The sequence below is a fragment of the Gorilla gorilla genome, chromosome 3 (genome assembly GCF_029281585.2).
Source record: "Gorilla gorilla gorilla isolate KB3781 chromosome 3, NHGRI_mGorGor1-v2.1_pri, whole genome shotgun sequence".
NCBI lineage: Eukaryota > Metazoa > Chordata > Mammalia > Primates > Hominidae > Gorilla > Gorilla gorilla.
This window is the reverse complement of record NC_073227.2, coordinates 72,280,131-72,297,711: the sequence shown is the minus strand read 5'-3', so window position 1 is coordinate 72,297,711 and position 17,581 is coordinate 72,280,131. Positions and strand designations below refer to the sequence as shown.

The 17,581-nt window shown below is 41.0% G+C and overlaps 1 protein-coding gene across 1 annotated transcript in view; it reads right to left on the bottom strand.

The window, feature by feature from the left end:
• The window catches only part of CHIC2 (cysteine rich hydrophobic domain 2), a 59,578-nt gene extending 49,765 nt beyond the window's left edge, over nucleotides 1-9,813 (bottom strand). Inside the window, exon 1 of the mRNA XM_004038681.4 lies at nucleotides 9,112-9,813. Coding sequence (XP_004038729.2) covers nucleotides 9,112-9,230 — 119 coding nt within the window. The 5' untranslated portion in view covers nucleotides 9,231-9,813. The remainder of the gene's footprint in view (nucleotides 1-9,111) is intronic.
• Between the last annotated feature and the right edge of the window lie 7,768 nt (nucleotides 9,814-17,581).

Here is a 17,581-nt window from a genome sequence, read left to right as displayed (position 1 = left end):
TTTAAAAGGATCACTATAGCAGATGTACCAAAATGGTTGTATAAGAGGAGAGGCAAAGGTGGAAAGGTGGAGACAGGGGGAAGAAAAAAATATATATATATATTTTTTGTAATTTAGATGGATTCTTGCTATGTTGCCCAGTGTAGTCTCAAACTCCTGGGCTCAAGTGATCTTTCTGCCTCAGCCTCCCGTGTAGCTGGGATTATAGGTACATGCCACCATACCTGACTTAAGAAATACATTAAGCGTAAGGCAGAAGGGAGACTGGCAATTCACTCCAGCCGTGTAGGTGGCAAAATAGGGCCAAATTTTGAAGACAGAGCCAAGATGTCAAGACAGAATGGATGCAGTGAAAGAGAAAGAGGAAAATCAAGAATACATCAAAAAGTTTTTGATCTAAACAAACAGGGTCCTCGATCTGCCATCAACTGAGAATGGAAGGCTGCCGTTGAAGCTGATTTGGGGTGTAGATTATGAATTCCATTTTGGATATTCTGGATTCTGCGACATTCAACCTGTACAAATCTATAGATACAGAGGATTTTTATGTTCCTACAGATATGACAAGACCTATGAGCATATGAACTAGAAATTTCAAACTGAACACATTGGTTATGCAGATGGCACATGAAGAGAGTGCTTATTTCCTAATGTTGAAGTTTGAGCTCAATGAACTCAAATTTTTAGCTAGTTTTGGAGATAAAGTCATAACTATGGAAAAAAATTAACAGGCTTTGATGCATATAAATCATGCTTTAAGTTTATCTGGTTGATTCAACATATGTCTGAATATCAATGTAGCTCAAGGAGGATGGGACCTAATTGAAAGTATACTCTATTTATACAAAAGATACAGAGACCCTGGAGTTGGAGACGTATATTTGGGTTTCAGAATAATTCTAAAAATCTTAACTCTGTAACCACATTCTGAACAATATTTGAGTTCATCTGGTTTTATGAAAGTTTAATCTCATTCAGGAAACTAGTGAAATCAAAGACTTAATTCTCCAAAGCATGTGTTAACTTTACTCTATCATAAACCTCACCATTATACATAGTCTTATAATAATCTAGCATTAGCATTTTATCAATTTTTAATTATTAAGGTTATAATTTCCATTATTAACAGATTAAATATGTTGTTAAGCAGTGAAAGTTATATAAGTGTATACTGATGAAAATGCACAGTATAACTAACTTCTGGCGATATAGGGATGCAGCTGATCTAACTTAACAACTTTTAAATTTTCTGTACTACAGAAAAAAGATTTTTGTATATCTGATTTATACATATTTTAGAATATTCTTCATACCTCTATAAATCTTAAGAGCAAAATAATGATGCTAAATTATGTTCATTTAAGCAAAATATACGGTTGAATTGATTTACAATATAGACTAACAAAAATACTCATTTCAAGTAACATTTATAATTGAGCAGTTTAGAAAAGACCAAGAAAGGAGACTGGGTACATAGGAACTCCACCACTGAACTAACCAAGGCCCACATTATGACTACAATGCAAGATCAAAGAGAATAAAACAAGAAGTTCTTGCAGGAAGCTCACTATATATAGTACATTCACTTTTTTTATCAATCAAAATAACAAAGTTAGGTTACCTTCAAGTCCAACCAACTCTATCCTAAGTAGATAGTGGGAGAGAAAAAAAGCTTAAGAACAAAAAAATTATTCTTCAGGGACACTGTGAGAACATTTCAGCTCCTACGGATGCAACTGAGTTTTAAATGTAAGATATAAAAATCACAATTTTTTTCCTCAAATCTAATGAATCATGTACTGAGGGCTGTCACATACTACACACCTTACAGCTAAAGGATATCACGTTTACGAGGGTTCCCACTTCAAAATCTATGATCTTGTGGGAAAGACTCTCTACTTCTGGCATGTGCTATTCTCTTGGCATACTAGCAGCCCCAGCAGCAGAACAGAAAGTGCAGGTATGCCATCAAAATCACTCCCAGTGAACAGTAAGGGTAGCCAGTTATTTAACCTCAGCCTACAAAAAGCTAAAATTAAAAAATAAACAGACCAAAACAAACATAAGAACTGAGGAATTAGACAGCAAAAGTGGCCACTGCTATGTATTTCCATACCTCATAGGAAAAGCTGTGAAATTTCATGGTTTACACACAGAACTGTAATAACTCCTTTAATCTAGAGATCAACACCCTAGCTGGGGCCACTATCATGTCTTATGGAAGCTGCTTCTATAACCTTCTAAATTTCATTCTAATTCCTTTACAATCCTTTCTGGCCCCTACTGAACCCTCCAATCTCATTTCAAGACATTATCCCCTTTGTTCACTATATTCTAGCCATAATACAGAGGTATCCTTTCAGTTCCTCAGGCAAGTCAAGCTTGTTTTGGCTTGGAGTCTTAGCACCTGCTGTTCTCCAGATCCAGGGGCTCCTGACAGGACTCTCATCCTTCCTAAATGTTAGCTTCCTCAGAGAGGTTCTTCCTAATCACATTATTTTCAATCACAGGATCTCATCCATTTCCTTCACTGCAACTTTATCAGATAAAATTTGTCTATTAGCTGTAAACTCCATGAGGGCAGAAACTATGTGTGTTTCATTTTGGGTTTCATTATATACCCAGAGCTTTGTGCAATACCTGGCAGAAAAATGGGCATTTAACAAATACTCATTAAATTACTTATCAGGAAACCTCAACAAGACAGCTGATAATCAAAGATTAAGCAAAAAATACTCTGAGAAAACAAAATAAATATTGTAAAACCCAAGCATCAAAACCCAAGCATCTACATTCAACAATCAGGATGAACTTCTCTTACTTTATATGCAGTTCTAATAAGGCTGGTTAGTTGTTTTGCTTCCAAGAACAGCTGACCAATTACAAAGACAGAAGAAAGCAAACCAAAAAGAACAGCCCACATATGAAATTTAAATGAAAGTGCCATTTAGAGATGGTTCTCAAACTCCAACATACCTCAGGGCCACTAAGGCATCACTGTGTATCAATCTGATAGCCGCTTTTGATTAAATGATTCCTCTGGTCAATTAGATAATTCTGAGCTATGCTCAGAATCTTGTTTTAAAGCAGAAAAGCATACATCACATTTTAGACTGACTTCCCACAAAATGGTAAAGAGTAACCAAAAAATGTGCATGCAGGGTTAAACATCAAAATATGTCATAAGTAATAATTTATTGAATGCCTATTAATTAGATAAATTCTGACTCTCACACGTAACCTCTAAGGTGGATATTATCTCTTTCGCAGATGAAAAAACTGAAGTTCAGAAAGGTTAATCTGCTTATGGTTACTGTCAGGAAGTGACTGAGAATTGAAACCAATTTGCCTGATATCAAAGACCATACTTTTTCCACAGTACCATCTATTACTTTCCAAATATGTCTGATAGAATCACGTAACACTCCTACCAAAAATAAAAACCCCTAGACTCTTCCCTTCCAGACCCAATATTCTGATTGGGTCAAAAGTCACATACACACATACACACACACACACACACACACACACACACACACAGTCTTACACAGAAGATACTTGAAGGATACTTAAGAGCATCTGTTGCTACATGTTATATTTAAAGCTTAATTTTATTAAGAATAAAATCTAAATAGCTTTATAGCAGATTAGAAACCTAAGCCAGACACAGCTATTAGAGATTTGAAAGATTTCTTTCTGAGTATACAGCTGGCCTAATATCCTGGGCCTTTAACCTGTTGACAGTATAAACTCCAGCTGGAATTCTGCTTTAGAGTAATATTATTTATTTAAATTATTTAGAATAGTATTTGATTAGTATCATAATAATTACATATAATTTACTTTTCACCATTTAATCCCTCTTTTCCACTTAGCTAGTCATATAAAATTTTAAGTACTAATCAATTTCATATCCCTTGGTAGGCAAAAATCCAACACTGAACTCTTTGGACCAAATGTCATATAAATTCTCAAATTCAAATACAGTAAAAACTTTGAAACCTCAGTTAATTATCATATTTCTCATTTCTTCAAGAAAATCTATGCATTAAGAAGTTTTAGTAGTTGGTCCAAATAAAATGCATAGAATTTTTTCTTCACATTACCAAAGATATGTATTATATCAAATTACCAAATTATAATCAAATTAATTTCCTCTCAAACTAAATGGAATAAGAAAAATCTCTGGGAAGCCACGCATGGTGGTTTATACATACAATCCCAGCATTTGTGGGGGCTGAGGCAGGAGGAACACTTGAAGCCAGGAGTTCAAAACCAGCCTGGCAACACAGTGAAGCCCCATCTCTACAAAAACCAAAAAAATAATTTTTTAAAAAAATTAGCTAGGCATAGCAGCGTGTACCTGTAGTTCTAGCTACTTCAGAGACTGAGAAAGGAGGATCACTAGAGCCAGGAGGTCAAGGCCACGGTAGGCTGTGATCAGGCCCCTGCCCACCAGCTCAGGTGACAGGGAAAGATTCTGTCTCTAAAAAAAGAAAACAAAAATCTCTGGAGAAAAAAAAAAAAGAGTTATAAAAAAAATCTACCTTAATTTGATAATTTCCTCACAATGACCAGATTTCATTTTTTAAAACAGAGGAGCTATTTATCTTTACAGTGTGATAAGTATTCTATTATAGAACATTGTTTGCCTTTGTTCGGAGGTGCAGAGAAGAAAACAGTGATTCATTTGGCAATTCTGACAAAATCCAAAGATGTATACAATTACTTCATTCATTTAGAAAATATTATAGGAACTATAATATTCTGGACACTATATTAAATAGTAAAGAAAGATCAATAAACACAACCTCTGCCCTCAAGAACTTATAGCCTGTGGAGATACATCAATGACGCCTTCAAAAATTTCAAAACAGAAAGCTTAATCTTTAGAAATAAATAGAATGTGTCTTAAATATTATGCTGGGTGGGAGAAAGAAGTAGGAATTATAAAGTTTAACAAAATTGTTTTATTGACATGATTCTGTAATTTGGCAACTCACATTCAGGTCTCTTACTGCTAACCACAGCATTTAGTAGCAGTCCTGAAATACTGACACATTTCAAGACAATTTTTTACTAACTCTACCATTTGAAAGATCAATAAACACTAAGGTGTTCTTGTGATGTCTCTTATTCAAAAATCATATTCCATCCCAATGTAGTTCCCAAACATTTTCAAGTCACATTTCTAAATCTTTAATCTTCCATAACATACCTGGAATGAAAACAAGCAAAAAGTGGTTTCCGACAGCCATTGATAAAAACTGGTGTTGAAGGAATTATTTGTGGAGATGGTAAGATTACACCTCAGAAGAGAGTACATGAAGACACGGTAAAATTACACGAGAATAACATTAGAAACAAACCTCAGCAAAATAACTTGGCTCTATGACAGGGCTTGAGTTAGAAGTCAAAGATTATACATACTCTAGGAAAGCCCCAAGTTTGATTCTGATACAAGAAGGGTAGAAAGTGGAGATGGGAGCAAATAATGTCTGTTATAATGACAGATTACCTAGGAAATATTGGCCTAAAACTACTTTTAAATTCTAACTTTTAGACTGACACATCCTTTAGAGTTATCACTGTGAAAAATGAAACTCTTCAATAAATGATCAACATATTTTGCAAATATATTTTGAAGCATAAGGAACTCCATAATTTTAAAATATTAACCAATCTGGTCAAGACTACCTAATAGTCTTTTTACAGTATTACTGTTTATTTTAGAAACTATTTTTCCTCATTGTCAATTATATGAGAAGTCACCATGAAAGCAAAAAGGAAATCTACTTTTAATTGAATGGTGACTGTAAGCCTTTTAGGTTACATGTACCTAAACACTATGCAATAACAGGAATTTATCATTTATTTTCCTTCCTTCCAATACCACTTTCCTCAAAATATGCTTCTGCACAAGATTTCCCCATATTGCTACCTAGAAATCTAACAATGAAGGGAAATATTATACTTACACAGAAGAATGTCAGAAAAGAATACTGATCATGAGAGAAGTATAAAAAATAAGTCTGATTTGGGGGTCAAGATGAAAACATTTGTATTAAAAAAAAAGGAAAATATTTGTATTAAAAGCCACTTTAAAGCAGACTTTAGGCAAATCAAACATGTTGCATCCTATGTCACAAAAATCTGATTATGCCTAGAGACTAACCTAGAGAATGGAAGGTAACTTTCTTTCTCACATCACCACAATGACATGCCAATCACGTCACGTGAGAATACAAGTTTCTAAAATAAACAGTAATATTGTAATATATTAAAGTAGAAAAAAATAGCAGAAATAGTCAACTGTAAAGGGCTACTGAAAAGTTACATCTGTGAAAAACATATGGATTGATCTATATCCTTCTAGACTGATCTAGACTACAGATGATTCAGTTTACATGGTCAATTACTTTCAAATTGGTAAGGGAAGACTGCTCTGATCAGCACCTAATTAAAAAAAAAGGTGGGGGAGGGGGTGTTAAATTTAGCCAGTCTTACTACAACTGTTCTAATAGCTCTTCCCATTTATATTTAAAGCAAGAAAAATTGAATGTGCTCAACAGTTATAGTAACACATATGCACCAATTCTAAAAACCTTTATAGATGTTAACTGGGCTACCCACTGGCATGGTGTGCTAGTGTGCCTGGGAATTATGCATGACAGAGCCATGTTAAAAAAAAAGTTTTCTATTATTACCTATGTCGCCACAAAACAGGTTAAGTTTTCAATGCAGAAAGATCCTTATTGTCATCAAAATACTTCAAACACAGTAATTTAAGCACATACACATTGCTTAGAAATGGAAAAATAAGACTAAGGTGAATCATTGTTATGTTTGATAATGGCAGTTCTAATTTTTTAGTACTTTGTTTTACACCTGTTTCTCAAAGTGGAAAACTATATCTGAGGAGGAGAATAATAAAAACTAGTATCTATTGAACATAGTACCACACAATGCAATAAATTCTTTTCATGTACTATCTCATTTAATCCTTAATAATCATAAAAGGTATCGACTATAACTATCCCCATCTCAACTAAAGGTCATGAATAAACAATTTATCCAGGAAGTAGCTGAGATAGATTTTAACCCAGAGCCTAGAACCAAGATAAATGGGAGAAGAAGGAAGTTGCTGAGGAAAATCAGAGATTTAACTCACAATGTAGTAAGGCATACTGTTTATTGATGATAGATAGTCCCTCCCTATAACCTGGAACAGTTTTCAATCTTGGCTACACATTAGAATCACCTGTGAGATTTTATTTATTTATTTATTTATTTATTATTTTAACTATCCACTCCTAGGACCCTCACTTAGTATTTGGCCTTCAACTGGCCTGGGGTGGAGCAAAGACAATGGTCTTTTTTTAAAGACACCCAGGATTCTAATGGACAGCTAAGTTTGAAAACCACTAATAATTATTTTCTACCCTATTAACCTCTCCACGTAGCCAACTACAATCAAGTTTACTGATTACCTAGGTTCTGAGCACTTTGCCCACTATTGCATTTCCCACTTGCCCAACAAAGTGCTTAGCTTTTCTTCTCCTTAACAGAGGAAACATTACAACTACAGCGGCGCCTTTTTAAATGACAAAATTCTCTAGCTTTTCTTTGACATGAGGAATGTAGAAGGAGGGATAGACGGCATGACAAAGTTTGGAAATCACTTCTTTAAGCATCCACATACTCCTTAGGCTTAAAACAGTGCAAAAAGGTCCTAAAAGTCAAAATAAAATCAAATGGCAGGTTATGAATTCTGTGATATATGTTAAAAGTTTAATATCCATGATATTTGGTTATATTTCTTAAGCTGGTGACAACACTTAGAAAGTATTATTGTGGTGAATTAAATTCCACTGTCTTGTCATGGTGCTGTGATGGCAATTATGCAGTGTTTTTACCCTGTTAAGTCACCTGCATATAAACTAACAGGTACTAAAGAAATTAAAGCATTACATAAGCATACTCAAACAACAATATGGCTGGTCATACGAGAAATGCAATTATTTTGCTGACAAACTAATATGAGAAGTCTTACTGTTTCCCTAAGTTATTCACAGCACATCCCACTCACTCTTCACCAAAATATAATGAAGACTATCCCAGACATTCTCAGACTTGCTGGCTCTTTTGTTTTTACTGAAAAGGTGAAGAAGTACAGAGATACCTGACAAGTATGGAAGTCTGATCTATTATTTGAACAAGAGATCTAAAATGAGAGAGTATCAATGTAATACATCAAGTGGTACAAAACTGTGGACTTCATAGTGAAACATTACAAAACTTCCTGCTTCCGGACAGCTCATTATTTGGTTCAAGTCTTCACATTCCTTTATTTGTCATGGTCTTTCCGAAAGCTTTCATTCCTTATTAATATCAGACTTTTAATGTTACTAGTGGTACTTTCCAAATTAAGAAGCCCCAAGTTCGTGCCCCAAGGAGGAGCTTCAGGACTACAATTTTCCCTCAGTAACCTGAGCAGAGTGTATGTCCCTCACGTAGTTGTTGTAAACATATTTCTTTCTGTATATCTTAAATTTGTGTTCAACTATATATTTTTATCACGTACAATTACAAGAACTTGCATTAGTTCTGCGGAAATTAGTGGAAAAACTGGGAGACCTGTGGGTATGTGTGAAATAGACACGAAACGGAGCTTCGCTGCCAATTGTCACTGGGGTCTCACACGGCCCAGATCTGGCCTCTGAGCCATGTCACTGGGTGCAAAGGCACAGACAACCACAGGGTAACTGGGCGAGAAAACAAGGAGGCTCCCTGTCAATACACGTACTTCCACCCTGAAGAGGAAGGGTGGCCCGCAGGGCAGACCCTAATGAAAACCCGTGCCTACTGGGATCGTCACATCGCCCGGGCCTGTAGGGCCTGCTAAAGGGGTGTGTGGAGGAGGAAGGACAGCGTCCATCCCCACTTCGGAGACCCAAACAAATGAAAATAAGCCAAGTTCTCACTTCCTGGTCGCCTACTCTTTCGGAAGGCCCCCGACACCAGACGGACACAGGGGAAACGGGGCTCCCGTGGAGTAACGGGGCCCACCCCAGCCCGCACCTCCCGCCCTCGCCCTCCTCCGGGCCTTACACGGTGACGTGACCGGAGCCGCGGACGACCACCGGGTCCGGCGAGTACTTGAGCAGCTGCTCCTCCAGGGCCCGCTCCTCGTCCTCCTCTTCCTCATAGATTTCGTCGAAATCCGCCATCCTGAGCCTCCGAGCTCCCCTGCCCAAAGGGCCTGACTCCCGGGGTTGGCGCCGGGGTACCGGCGGGCGAGGCGGCGGAGGCTGAGGGGAGTCGCCGCTGCCGCCGGCTCCGAGGCCGCGGAGTTCGCTGTCGGCTGTCTCGGCTCCGGCTACAGAGGAGATGGGGTCTGGACCGTCGCCGCCACCGCCGCCGCCATTACCATCAGCAATAACAACAACACAATGTCAACATCCGCCCAGAGGCCGACACCTCCACAAGCACAGCCGCCGCTGCCGCCGCCGCCGCAGCAGCAACTCAGGCAACCACAGCAACAGCTCGAGCCACCCGCAGCGGGAGCACCCGGCTACGGCATCGCGAGACTTCCCGGGCCAACGGGCGGGCGGGCGCGTGCGTGGGCGCGTGGGTGAGCGGACTGGCTGGCGGGCGGGCGGGCGCGCGCACGTGCGGCCTCGCGCGCTCCCAGGTCGCCGTCTTTCCTCTGCTTCTACCCGCAGACGGCGACCGGGGCGCGCGCTCCCGCCGGCGGGCCCCCCTCCGCCGGCTTCTGGGTGGCGGACCCTGGGGGCGGCGGCTCCGCTGACTGGAGGCCGCGACCCGCGACTCCGACAACGCAGCTTGGAATGTCCAGTGGGACATGCAGTTCCCCAAAGTCATCTCTAACCAAAACAAACAACTGAAAAGAAAAGCCCTGGCTGGAATAGACACATTTTTGTGCGTGTCATTGCCAGTTTATCTAATAATCGCATCTCGCTTTTCCTCAGGTTTTGAGTCTATGATGAGTACCAGAGTCTCTTTTTTCCCAATTTGAGGAGTCCAGCAGAGACACTGCAAACGTTTGTGCTCACCACAGGATTTTCCAAGACATCTCCAAATTCAAACATCTTGTCCCTTGAGCCCCTTAAGTACAATCCAATATATGAGGCCAGCGATGCTGGTATTTTTTTTTTTCTTACAAGAAATCTCACCGTAGTCATGCTATGAAAAAAAACTGATAAATTACCTGGATTCCATATTAGAAGATGCAGTTTCTTGCCCCAACTCCCTCACCAAACATAACCTGGTTTTTGTTGTTGTTTCCTTAAAATCTTAGGGAATTCCTTTCCTTTTCTTACCAGTTCCTACCACAAAAAAGACCTGAAAGAAAGGGCGGAGGAGAGGAAGAAAAGGAGGCAGGAAGGAAGAAAGGATAGAAGGAAGGACGAGAAGAATGAAAGAAGAATGGGAGAGAAAAAAAGAAGGAGAGGAAGGAAGGAAAAGGTTTAATGGAGTCTGCTTAGCTGCCTAGTAACAGTTGAAGGGTCACTTTGGGTACTTGGTTTCACTAAGCATATAAACAGTACAGGGGAAGGAGTGGGCTTCTGAGAAGAGAGTCCTGGACAGTGAGGATACACCATGGGAGAAGAAAGGATAGTTCTACTGAGCCCAGCGCTGGTCAGGCTCTTCAAGTGCAGTGTTCATGTCACAGTAGTCGGCTTTAGATGGGTCTCTGTTGATGTGGAGAAAGTGCAAAGGAGGTCAATGAGGACAGTGAGAGATGCCAACCTCCTTTTGGAAACAACTGAAGGAAATGAGTGTGGTTAGCCAAGAAAAAATGAAGGAAAAATACAGTAGTTGTATCAGACTTATTGTATCCCTCCCTGGAGGGTATTTGTTCATTCAACAAATATCTACTGAACTCTAGCTATGTGGCAGGCACTGTGGACGTGTGTGAATGAGGCACAGGCCCTGCCTTCTGGTAGCTTATCTATTGTTAAGGCAAGCAATTGTCATCTCTGCCAGGGGCTCATGGAGGAGGACACAGGAAGTGTCAGTGGGGCACACAGGAGGCAGCTTGGTCTGGTGTTTAACAATGTGTGTTCTGGAACCTGACTACCTGGCCTTGAATCTCAGCTCTGCCACTTACTGTGTGACCCTAGACAAGCCACTTAACCTCCCTGTTCAGTACCTGCCCCATTGGGATGCTCAGCAGATTCAAGGGCTTAAGATGGGTGAAGTGCCTAGAAGAGGGCCCAGCACACAATAAATACGGGGTAATAGGTGATGCTTAAGGCTCCCTAGCTTATCAACCCTATGAGGGTTACCACAGCATTATGTAATATTTTACTGCTTATAAAGCACATGCATAATATATCATTTAATATTCCCCCAAGAACCTGTGAGGTAAGCAAAGAGGGTGTATTTATTTTCAGATATGCTATGTTTCAGAGATGCTATGATATGCTATATTTCAGAGATGCTATGTGGCTTTCTCAAGGCCATGTGACTTTTTAAGATTTAATGGCCTAATTGAGTGTACTGGTGGTCCAAGCTTTCCTGAATGTCTTTTTTTTTTTTTTTTTTTTTTTTTTTAAGACAGAGTCTCACTCTCTCACCTAGGCTGGTGTGCAGTGGCACCATCATAGCTCACTGCAGCCTTGAACTCCTCAGCTCAAGCGATCCTCCCTCCTCAGCCTCTGAATTTCCTTCTTGGCAGGAACCAGGAGACTAGTGGCTGCACTCAGTTAAAGGAACAGCTGCAAATGGGAAGATAAGAAAGAGAATAAGAGGAAATAAGGTCAGTATGTCCTGGCACAGCCCACACCTGGCTGTGGCTGAGAATTCACCCTTATGTAGAAACAGTGGCCAAGATAAGGGGCTAGTGCCCCAAAGTATCTAAATCATCACATAGCTGACAACTTCTCAAAGACAGAGGAAGCCACACAGAGCTCCTTAGAACTCCAGCACCTTCCACAGTTCCTGCTTCAGAAAAGGAGCTTAATAAATGTTATCTGAATTGAGATATAGTGTTACTAGTGCTCTTTCCAGAACACTATGACTTAATTAGGCTTCAGAGGACTGAGAGAACCTCACTCTTATCTTCACACTGGCTCGATGTGGGAGAAATGTTCTTATTCTAAGATCTATTCAACAGAGAGATCTTTGTAACTCCCACTGCCTGGGTATACGGTGGAGGGAGGGAATTGCCTTTTCTTTTTCTTTTTTCCTTTCTGTGTGTGTGTCTGTGTGTGTGTGTGTGTGTGTGTGTGTGTGCTTCTTTTTCCTGTTCTGAAAAACCTGTCAGAGCCAGCAAAAGGGTGTGGGACCTAGGAAGAAGGCCAAAGGGGTGAGCGAACATGAGTCAAACATTTTCCTGATGAGAGTTGACATCATAATTCCAACCCTCCACCTCCGCCCCGCCAACCTTCCAAGATCCAGTTTCCTGTAAAACTCCTCCCCCAATTTCTTCCTGGAGATAAGCCGCTTTTCCAGGATCCTCTCCCTCTGTGTCCAGGTACTCACTTGCACCCTGCTAAGTGCCCATCCCTCCATAGCCTCCTCTTCATTGGAGTTTCTCTTTATATTCTTGCCTCACATATTTTCATATTTACCTTTAGACCAAATGGCTCAAAACCAAACTGGATAATGTCAGGCCTCAGGAGTCAGCAAGACTTGTTTTTAAGGCAAATATTCCTTAGTTAATTCCTTAGACTTGAAAACTTCCCAGTTCCATTTCTACCTAGCGGAGTGGCCATTGGCAGCTTCACCTTTCTAAGCTTCCTTTTCTTCATCTTCAAATGGAAACTATGTCATGGGGTTCTGGAAGATCAAATGAGATCATGCGTGTACTATGGACTGAATTTTGTCCCCCACCCCCAAATTCATATGTTGAAGCCCTAACCCTCAATGTAATGGTATTTGGAAATGGAGCCTTTGGAGGTAATTAGGTTGAGATGAGGTCAAGAGGCTGGGGCCCTCATGATGGAATTTGTGCCCTTACAAGAAGAAATACTAGATAGTTTTCGATCTCTCTGTGCCATGGGGACACAGCAAGAAGACAGTCATCTGCAAGCCAGGAAGAGAACTCTCACCATGAACCAAATCATCAGGAACTGTGAGCTAAATTTCTGTTGTTTAAGCCACCCAGGCTACGATGTACTGAATGTTTACATCCCCCCAAATTTGTATGTTGATATCCTAGCCCTCAAGGTGATGGTATTAGGAAATATTAGGGCCTTTGGGAGGTGATTAGGTTATGAAGGCTGAGCCCTCATGAATGGGATTAGTGCCCTCATAAAAGAGGCCCCAGAGAGCTGGTTTGCCCCTTCCACTATCTTAGAACACAGCAAGAAGACGACCATATACAAGGACGAAGCCCCTCACCAGAAACCAAAGCTACCAGCCATTTGATCTTGGACTTCCAAGTTTCCAAAGCTATGAGAAATAAATGTTTGTTTATAAGTCACATAGTTTATGATATTTGATTATAGCAGCCCAAAGGGACTAAGACACAGTCTATGGTATTTTGTATGGCAGCCTATTTGTGTGGAAAATATACTCAATGTGCTTTTTCCCATTCTCCTGCTTAACAGCAACAACCAACACAGAAGACTCTCTGTGACCAGATGTGTTGGGGGGTTTTCCCCACCAACAAGCAAGCAATCAATTCTGCAGTGGGCACCAGCTGTATGTCCTAATTCAATTCCAGCACTCTCTACCTGGAGATAGCATCAAATCCCACAGGTTGAGGGCTCAGTCCGCAAGACTGCACCCTCCACTTCAAACACCAGTCACAAGTCCAGGTCTCCAGAACTTCTGACTGACCAGCTATAAATTGGGGTTCCCACAACACCCTCCTCAGGTTCAACTAATTTGTTAGAGCGGCTCACAGAACTCCGGGAAACAGGTTTACCAGTTTATTAAGAAGGATATTTCATTTCATTTCATTTCATTTCACTTATTTATTGAGACAGAGGTACAATCACCATTCACTGCAGTCCAATAGTTATTTATTTATTATTTATTTATTGAGACAGAGGTACAATCACCATTCACTGCAGCCTCAACCTCCCCGGGCTCAAGCAATGCTCCCACTTCAGCTTCCCGAGTAGCTGGGAATGCAGGCATGCACCACCACATCCAGCTAATTTTTATATTTTTTGTAGAGATGGGGTTTCATCATGTTGCCCAGGCTAGTCTCCAACTCCTGGGCTCAAGTAATCTACCCACCTTGGTCTCCCAAAAGTACTGAGTTTATAGGCATGAGCCACCACACCCAACCAAGAAGGATCTTTTAAGGGTTACAAATAAACAGCCAGATGAAGAGACACAGAGGGTGAGGTCTGGAAGGGTCTTGGGTGCAGGAGCTTCTGTCCCCACGGAGTCAGGGTGCTCTGCTTTCCCAGCACACGGATGAGTTTTTGTTCATCTCCCTGTAATCCTCCACGTGTTCAGCTGTCTGGCAGCTCTCAGAACCCTGTTCCTTCAGGGTTTTATGGAGGCTTCATTAAGTAGGCATGATTGATTAAACTGCTGGCCATTGACTTAATCTTCAGCCCCTTCTGGTGATCGGCTCTCATCCTGAAGCTACCTAGGAGCTGCCAGCCTACAGTCAACTCACTAGAGTACAGAAAGACATTGCTTTGGAGTTTCTAAGCATTTTAGGTATTGTATGCCAGGAAACAGGGTCAAAAACCAAATATGTATTTCCTGATATCACACAGCCCAAGCTGACTTGAGAAAGCATATAAACCCTCATTTGTTCACTCATTCATTCATTCAACAAATTTGCATTGAATGCTTCTCATGTGTCACACACTGTGCCAGGAACTAGGGATTTAGCAGTAAACCAAACACAGCCCCTGCCTTTGTGAGCATAAAGTCCACTGGGGAGGACTGACAGATAATTATAAAAATAAATAACTATTAGAATTGTGATCAGTTCTGTGGAGAAGCACAGGGGTCCATGGGAGTAGTAAACCCACTTAACTCACTCCAAGAAATCAGGATTTATTCTCTGGGAAAATGACATGTAAGCTGATGAGCTAAGCAAAGGTATGGAGGTAGGGAAGTAGAGAGAAGAGAGGAGAAAGCTCCAGACAGTGGGAATAGCATGTTTAAAGACCTTGAAGTAGAAAAGAGCACAGCTCAAATGAGGTACAAAACAAAGCCAGTGTGGGTGGATCATAGTGAGGAAGGCAGAGCCAGATTGGAGTTGAGGTCAAAGAGGCTGGTGGAAACTTGATGGCCTTTGTAAGAAATCTTAAATGCAGGCCAAAAGTAAAGGAGCGGAGGATGTGAAGCCAGGCAGTGACATTATCAGATGTGCATTTTTATTATTTATTTATTTATTTATTTATTTATTTTGAGATGGAGTTTACTCTTGTCACCCAGGCTGGAGTGTAATGGCACAATCTCGGCTCACTACAACCTCCACCTCCCGGATTCAAGCGATTCTCCTGCCTCAGCCTCCTGAGTAGTTGGGATTACAGGCATGCACCAGCACGCCTGGGTGATTTTTGTATTTTTAGTAGAGATGGGGTTTCACCGTGTTGGCCAGGCTGGTCTTGAACTCCTGACCTCAGGTGATCTGCCCAACTCGGCCTCCCAAAGTGCTGAGGTTACAGGCGTGAGCCACCAGGCCTGGCCCGATGTGTATTTTTAAATCCCCAAGTGGGAGACCAGTAGTCCAGCCTAGCCTGCCTGCACCACTTCCCAGCCTGTTATTCTGTAAATGGCACACATTCTGTAACAACACTCTCAGGATTTTCAGTAAATCATATCCCCTCCATCCTCAGTACATGTGATTAGGTTAAGCTGACCATATCTCCAGTTCCAACAGTGGGCATCTGACCTAAAATATTCAGGTTGTGCCCCAACCTTAGAGTTTTTGGTGCCCACAGTATAAGTAATAGAAAATAGCACTACTGCTCCAATGCTTTAGGATTAATGTATGTGCAATACAACTATGCAAAAGGCCTTTAGAGAGCAACAGAGATCCTCTTCGGCTTCCATACAACTGTGGCCACTAAAGGAGAGGGAAGGAAGATGATCTAAACTAGGCTGGCAGCTTCCTGAGATCAGAACCAATTATGCTTGGAGAAAAAGCTAAATGTGTATATAGATTAAGCATCCTTAATCTGAAAATCCAAAGCTTGAAATGTTCCAATGAGCTTTTCCTTTGAGTGTCATGTCAGCGCTTAAAAAGTTTCAGGTTTTGAAGCATTTTGGATTTTGGATTTTTAGATTAGGGATACACAACCTGTATAGCACATATAGTATTCAAAGCACTATTCTAAGCACTTTGTACAAATCAACCCACTTAGCCTTATAAGCCTTGTAAACATTCCTATAACATAGGTACCGTTTTCATCCCTGTTTTAGACATTATAAAACTGAAGTACAAGGAAGTTAGGTAACTTGGCCAAGGCCACACAACTAGGAAGTGGTAGAGCCAGAACTTGAACTCAAATAGGATCTTTCCTCATCCCGTAATCTTACCACTATGCTACACTGGTCTTAAACACCACTAGAGAAATATTTGGGTTCCTTACATCAGTCTTCCTAACACCTACAACAGTACCTGCCATATAATTAGTGCTTAATAAATATTAAATGGGGTCAGGCGCAGTGGCTCACGCCTGTAATCCCAGCACTTTGGGAGGCCGAGGCAGGCAGATCACGAGGTCGGGAGTTCGAGACCAGCCTGGCCAGCATGGTGAAACCCTGTCTCTACTAAAAATAAATACTAAATGGATGGCTACATGTATAAAATCATATTTTCCAGATCATTTCACACCATGTGTACACATTTGGTCAAAATTTGTCCCTAAAATGTTGTTATAATAAATCTATGAAATCCATGTGGTTTCTCTTAGATTCCCCCTGGAGTAATATCTAAATCTAAATAATAATAATACCTATAAAGTATCTAATTTAGGCTGGGTGCGGTGGCTCACATCTGTAATCCCAGCACTTTGGGAGGCCAAGGCGGGCGAATCACGAGGTCAGGAGATCTAGACCATCCTGGCCAACATGGTGAAACTCCATCTCCACTAAAAATACAAAACTTATCTGGGTGTCATGGCGCGTGCCTGTAGTCCCAGCTACTCGGGAGGCTGAGGCAGGAGAATTGCTTGAACCCGGGAGGCGGAGCTTGCAGTGAGCAGAGATCGTGCCACTGCACTCCAGCCTGGTGACAGAGCAAGACTCCATCTAAAAAAAAAAAAAAAAAGTGTCTTGGCCAGGCTCGGTGGCTCACGCCTGCAATCCCAGCACTTTGCGAGGCCAAGGCAGGCGGATCACAAGGTCAGGAGATCGAGACCATCCTGACTAACACAGTGAAACTCCGTCTCTACTAAAAACACAAAAAATTAGCCAGGTGTGGTGGTGAGCACCTATAGTCCCAGCCATTCGGGAGGCTGAGGCAGGAGAATGGCGTGAACCTGGAAGGGGAGCTTGCAGTGAGCCGAGATTGCGCCACTGCACTCCAGCCTGGGCGACAGAGCAAGACTCCATCTCAAAAAAAAAAAAAAGTATCTTTTAAATCAACACCATAAATATAAAATACTTAGTTTATGTACTTAGCTCTCTT